We start from the raw sequence: 6,468 nt of genomic DNA, 5'->3' as shown, positions 1-6,468 counted from the left end.
TGAAGATATTGTGCGTCAGCCACTACCGAACAATCTCCGCGCAAAGATCCTGGGATGTGGTGTTGCTACTGTTGAAGACCGTGACGAGGGCGATGACGAAGATTTTGTTCCCGTTAGTGATGAACGTCTGCGGGCTTTTTGCGCAAAAGTGATGCAAGAGCGAAGACGGCGTAGAGGAATGAAGGGAGACGAGACACCGCAGGAAATGAAATGCGGTGGTAGATCAAGGTCAAATAGTGCAAAAGGGAGCGGGCCGTCTTCCCCTGTTTGGTACCGATGCCCCCGTGGGGATTGTAACTTCTCCGGTACTAGAGGGGAGAACGCGACTGCCCCTGACACCGCCGTAACCGCGCGCAATCCACGTAGAGTTGTTTTCACGAGGGTTGGGTATGGTTCTGATGAAGACGGCGCTTCCCTTCTAAGTGGCGATGCGGGCGCCCCTGCCGTCGAGGGAAGCGAGAGAATAGTCGCTGATCTAGGAAAAAACGATAATTATCCGGTGCCCCAAGGCGGCACGGGGGAAGGAAGAGGGCCTGCTACATGCGCTAGGTCGGTCATGGGGTATCAAAGCTACGCCGAGTGCGATACGCCACGGTTGGATTCAGTTAGTAGTATATGGTATTTTGGAGATAGTGCAGAAAAATGGAAGAATCACCACCTGTGTGGTTCATCAATCCCTACAGTCTCGGGAAGAGTCGGCTTCGGAGAGGAGGAAGTCGTCCCCGATCTCGATTTTTGGGAGCCCTCCACCTTTCAAATGGTTGCAAAAGAAGAAAACGGTGTGGCCCCCGGTGTACCCAGAGATGCTTTGATATCTCCGGTTAGAAAACAAAGGGACGCGTTTGCAACCAATAAGGGGGATGTTTTGACTCCGTTGAGTGAGAAAGGTCCAGATACACAAGCGCATGGCACTCGGCATCCTACGTACACACTGAAAGCGCGAAGAGCAATAAGAAGGCCATCATTCCATGAAATTGTGGTTTTCCAGCCTCTATCAGTAGCTGGCATACAGAGAGCCACGCCAAGAGGCAATGGCAATGCTCGCCCATCTGAACCTACGCCGCCCCTTCCATCTCTCGGGGGGATCTCGGCGGGGGGGCACGACAATGGGATTGTAGGAGGCGCATCAAATACACCCCCCAGCTTTGCTCGATCACGTTGCGGGGGAGGGGAAAATCAATCGACGAAATCGCCCTCAGCAGAGAGAAGGCGGCCACGACCACCACTTCGGCCTTCCCCTAGAGGTTGCGAAGAAATACCGAGCGCGGGAAAGAGTGAATATCCACAGAAACCCGAACACCCAGATGGAGGTGACGCACGTTTAGCAGCCCATTCGCCCCGTTTTGGGAAACTTCCACAGCTGACTATTTTTATTCGATCGCAGCAAAATATAGACGCCAGGGAATAGCGAGGTGAATGCGGTGTCTGCGCATGTGGCAGAGACGACTAGCAATTTTTTTTTTTGGAATCGGCAATAAATACTGTACGAATTTCGTTACGTTGGGGGAAGCACCAATTACCACTATCATCGTCGAGTTTTTCTTTTGATTAAACACCAAAAATACGGATAAAATACACGAACAAAGCGAAACGCTCCTTTGGCGGGGGGGTGGCATTGTCATTCATGAAGAGCTGAAGCGGCGAAATATATATCCTTCACGCACTGTTTTTTTGTTGCGATTTTATCTTTTTTTGCTCTGTGTGTAATTTTTGTGTGTGTTGGTGTTTTGGTTGTGAGTGTCGTTGATTTTTTTTTCATTTGTTATCTGTTTTCATGTAACAATTAGAGGTTGTCCCCTTGTATGGCCTTTGCCTCGCCCCACCCCCACCCCCAAAACAAGAGATCCACCCCGACTCGATACTAAGAATGGACATCGGCACCTACCTGTGCTTCTTTCCTTACCGCACGTACCTCAGCACTCCAGAAGTGCTGAGAGGGATTTCGAGATGTTGACTTGGGACGTGTGCACCCCATCCCCTCATTTACGGAAATTGCGGCCACCGCCGCAGTGGCGTAGCAAATGCGTAAGAACAGAGATAAAGAGGATATTTTTTTTTTAATCATCATCCTTTGCCTTTCTTGTTGTTGGTTGTTGTTGTTTTTTTGCTTTTCTCGTCTATTTTCTTGTTTTATAAAGGTACAGGTATACTACGAAATGAACAAGGGGAAATAAATAAATACAGTGTGTGAAAAGTGCAGAAGGGTTTTATATGGAGAGGCATCTGTGGGAAAAGTTGCGTGGAACTAATGTTCTTCTATGCAGTGTCACCTTCTCACTCGGTGTTGCTGTGGCTGTGAGATGGGTGACCAATCGCTGGGCCTCTCAAATGCGTCTTCGCAACAGGGTGGTGATTCTAGCTTTTATTAGGAAAGCTGTGGAGGAGTGGGAAGAGCCCTGTTTGCGGGAGGTAGAGGAGCTACTTATCACAGCCCCGAAAAGTATGGTGACGACGACGACGACGGCGCAGTGTTCAGGTATACTCGATGGTGACTTGCTTTTCAAGGAATCAGATGCGGATATAAAAGACAAGGAAAGCATTGCTCCGTTTCACGGTTCAGTGCGTTCCATGGCGTATGCGCATGGAGTGGATTTGGATCAGTGGTTGCGTTTGTGGCGCATGGGACGCTGCGTATGCAACTCGCTATTGGAAGATATGCTGTTAATAGAGAGATTGGGATATATTATAAAGTATGTTGCGTTTCGACGGCTTGCATTGATGGCAGAAGCTCGATATTATGCGGCGGTGTGGCGCAGTGCTGTGTATGGTGGATGTTCTGATAATCAGGCAGGAATCCATGTACCAAAGCCACTCATACCACCGTGGCTTGTGGGACGACGTCCTTTTTGGATCGTCCCCTTGTCTGGATTAGAAACGGGACGGTTCTTTTGCATTCCTTTAAGTTACTTTCCCGTTGAGACTGTTCTTACCAGTAAGGCGGAGGAAACGTGGATAAAAGAACTTGTGGAGATGTTGCCAGAAATCGCTGGACAAGAAGCCCTTTGGTTTCTTCCAGCGGTGTGGCGAAAAAAAAGAACTCTGAAGCTTGTGCGTTCCCTTGTAGAATTAAGGTTCCCCAATGCATGGCAGCGGTTGTGGGGAGAGATAGATCGTCTCTTCAACACACATGGCATAAGCCTTGCCAAGAGACAGTTGGAGAGACATGAAGAAGCTTGTCAGCGTTTCTATCGGGAGAAATTGTTTAAAAGTGTTGAATTGGTAACGGGGGAAGGAATAGATTTGGAAGGGTCTGAGGAAGAAGCTTCTTTTGGTCAGTTGTTAAGTTATAGGGAGAGGATTGCTGGTCGTGACGTTTTGTTGCGTGATGTCTCCGTGTCTGGTAGACTTCAGTGGCTACTTCGCCTTCGCTCAATGAGTCACGCAGTACGGGTAGCCATTGGATTAATAGCACCACCCTGCAGCTTCTATGCGGAATGGCTACTGTTTTCGGCTATTTCGTCAGCCACAAATAATATGGAGCGTGAAAGAGTTCTAGCGGAGTTCTCACGGCATGTCCTCCGGGGTGCATTCGCTGCTGTTTCAGGTGCCTTGCTTCGCTCATTAGATGATGCGGTCAAGAGAAGAATATACACATTATTGCGCGATGAGTTAAGCCATGAACTGGCCGTAAAACTTGCAACAGTCGATGAGGCCTTTTTGCGGCGCTGTATAGATAATGGAGCTCTTGGAAGTGACAACCCTGTTGAAAAATCTTTTATGTACGCTGAAAATGTGGCATCACAAATTATCAGTCGTTTTGATTATGAGCAGCGCAGCTACATGGCACGCTCTGTTGTGGTACTTTTCAGTGTATGGCGCCGGGAAGTCGATATTGCAGTATTTGCAGCGGTTATAGCAATGATAGACTATCGTGTCTTGATACAAAAAATCTGTCACTGGTTGGGAATAACTGTGACGAAGGAACTAAAACACGAGTTGATGCGCATAGAAGCGGAACCGCTCCCAGTAGTGCCACGCTACGGTCTACGAATTATGATGGAAATCTTGGCAGATGAAGGAAAAAAGGCTGCGGAGCAACAGAATAGAGAAGGGGAGGAGAGGGCGCATTGCCGACCCGAAGGAAAAAGCTCGTGGCCTTTTCTTGCACTGGTTGTTTGCGGGGGAACCTTTCAATTGGAATGGCCAACGGTTGGTTTCACCTTTGGCAATGATGATGTCTCAAAGCTATGCTGTCTTGAGCGTCTTGAAAACCTGTTTAGCAAAGTAATCGTTTCTGATAATAACCATATTTATGGTGGCAGCTTCTTGCCTTGGGCGCCGGAATCCCCAACGGCCCTGCAAAAAATAACTGCGAGTCCACTTGTGGAAAGTCTCAGACTGGATGCAGCCTGTGTCAAGGAGTTTGTATTAAATGCGGCTTTTAAGACATGCGACGTGCCTGCAAGCACTCGGGGCTGGGAAAACATTGGGCAAACACAATTAATAAATAGTAAAAAAGCCCAGGCGTTGCTGCATGCCGAAGAAATGGAATTATTGAGCGATACGCGAGCCATGGACCATATTCCCCATTTGCTTTCTTTTGAAGATATTTTTGACAAACCTCCTCGGTTCATTCTTCGTCAATTGGGCCTGGAGACCATATTTGCCTACAGGGCGGCAACGGCGGTTCAGCAGAGGGAGAGTCACTCCATAAAGGAGACTCTTACTGATTTTGTTTCAAGCCCGTTTCGCAATATGTTTACGCAGATTTTTTTGCATTTATTGGAATTTATTGAAAAGGTATTGTTTTTTGCCCTTTTGAATAATCGTGAAAAGCTGCCATTGCTTTCATGGCGGGTGGTGTGTAAGTTTTCTGGCGGGGTTACCACGGCTAAAACTGCGGGTTGGGATGCTATTTCGCTTTGGGGGCGCATGGGTGGTTATTCTGCGGCGCTGAAAGAGTACGGAGATTGTAGCTTTGGTCCTCCTTTTCGTCTCAGTCAGCAGATTGCACGCTATTTGCCCACTAATTTGGACGATACTTCACCGATTCATTATGCCCCCATCTTTAAAGAACGCCGCCGGGCGTGGCAAAGGAAAATCCAACGACAACAAAGGAGATATCCTAAGAACATAAAATTTGATGATGTTGGGCGTATTATTGGAAACTTTTCCCTTACCAAAGGTATTGATTTTTGTGGTGTTTACTTTGCCTACCCGCAGCTTCACCATCATCTTGAGGATGGTTCTTTGTTGCCGGCTTTATGCGATGTCACGATGAAATTTCCAGCAGGTGAAATGACGGCCATAATTGGTGAAACGGGGTCTGGAAAAAGCACTATACTAGGTTTGTTGAAACGCATGTTTGACCCAATACCAACACTATGTATTGACGAAGATGAGACTGAAATCTGGAGGAAAAGTGAGTGGATGGTTGAAAACATTCGTTCGTGTTTAGGTATATGTTTGCCTTTGCCAACGGAGGAAGTTCCTTTATTAAACCTCATTTTGTTAGATGGCATTCCTATGGGTTGCTTTTCCACATCTTACCTTCGGAGTGGCATTGGTATGCTGGAGCAAAGCCCTTGTATATTTGAGGGGCTTTCTTTTTTTCAAAACATTACTCTTTTTACACCTGGTGCCTCCATTGGTGATGTCGAGGCCTCGGCGAAAACTTGCCAATGTGAGGGTTTTATTTTCTCCCGCCCACTGGGCTACGAAGCTTTGGCCGGCGAACTCAGCTGTGGGGAAAAACAGCGCTTGTCTCTGGCGCGCGCTGTGGTGAGTGGCAAGGGTGGCTGGGGTATTCTTTTGCTTGATGAGCCGACGGCGCGGCTGGACGGGTATAACGGGGGCTTGGTGGAAGACGCGGTGGGGGGTGTTGGGGGATGCTTTACGGCGATTGTGGTTTCCCACCGTCTCTCCACACTGCGGTCCGCCACTCGCGTGGTTGTTCTCGGCGACGGCCGGGTGGCGTACCAGGGGCCGCTCTGGGATCGTCCCGGGGCGAGTTTGTTTCTTCAGCGCCTTGAAGCGGCGCAGGTTTTGAGGGCCTGACCCTGGGTTTTAATTGATTTTACCGCGCATAAGCAAAAATAAGACACCCAGTACCGATAAAAGTCCGCGCCTTTCTTCCACCCAAGGGGTGAAGGGAGGGAAGGGTAGAATACTGTTGTTTTCAAAGCGTGCTTTGTTTCGTTCTTTTTTGCGCGTGAGAGACGCCCTTTAAGAGGAGGAAGGAATCAGAGATTTCCCTTTGCAAGCCCCACCCCGCCGCTATCTCTTTAGGGGTGGCGGGCTGTTTCCTAGAAATTCCGTTTGCGGGGCTGCCTTTGGACGCCATGCAGATCCATGTAGCGCGCACCCGGCGCTCGCGCAGCACCGTGTCGATGGCCAAAAGCCCGCGGACTAAAAAGCACGATTGGGTGCCGGCGTTTTTTTTTTTTCTTTTATTACGCGCAACGCCGTTGAACAATTCACGCATATGCGCGGCGGGCCCCTGAGGTAGCGATGAAAACGAGGAATGCC

General features: G+C 48.8%; 2 protein-coding genes across 2 annotated transcripts; both read left to right on the top strand.

Annotated features, from left to right (window-relative positions):
* Positions 1–1,408, top strand: DQ04_09531010 (hypothetical protein; the record flags this gene model as incomplete). Its single annotated transcript, XM_009315965.1, has 1 exon — positions 1–1,408. A coding segment is annotated over one exon (1,408 nt), but the record flags the coding sequence as incomplete, so codon positions are not given.
* Positions 1,409–2,211: 803 nt separating this feature from the next.
* On the top strand, positions 2,212–5,997 carry DQ04_09531000 (ABC transporter; the record flags this gene model as incomplete). The annotated part of the gene is made up of 1 exon (XM_009315964.1): positions 2,212–5,997. One exon carries the CDS (start codon positions 2,212–2,214, stop codon positions 5,995–5,997), a length of 3,786 nt encoding a protein of 1,261 aa, XP_009314239.1.
* Positions 5,998–6,468: the final 471 nt, after the last annotated feature.

This window comes from Trypanosoma grayi (genome assembly GCF_000691245.1).
Source record: "Trypanosoma grayi strain ANR4 Tgr_953_V1, whole genome shotgun sequence".
In the NCBI taxonomy this organism is placed as follows: domain Eukaryota; phylum Euglenozoa; class Kinetoplastea; order Trypanosomatida; family Trypanosomatidae; genus Trypanosoma; species Trypanosoma grayi.
Note: the sequence above shows the minus strand (reverse complement) of the source record. Positions and strands in the feature narration are given on the sequence as shown.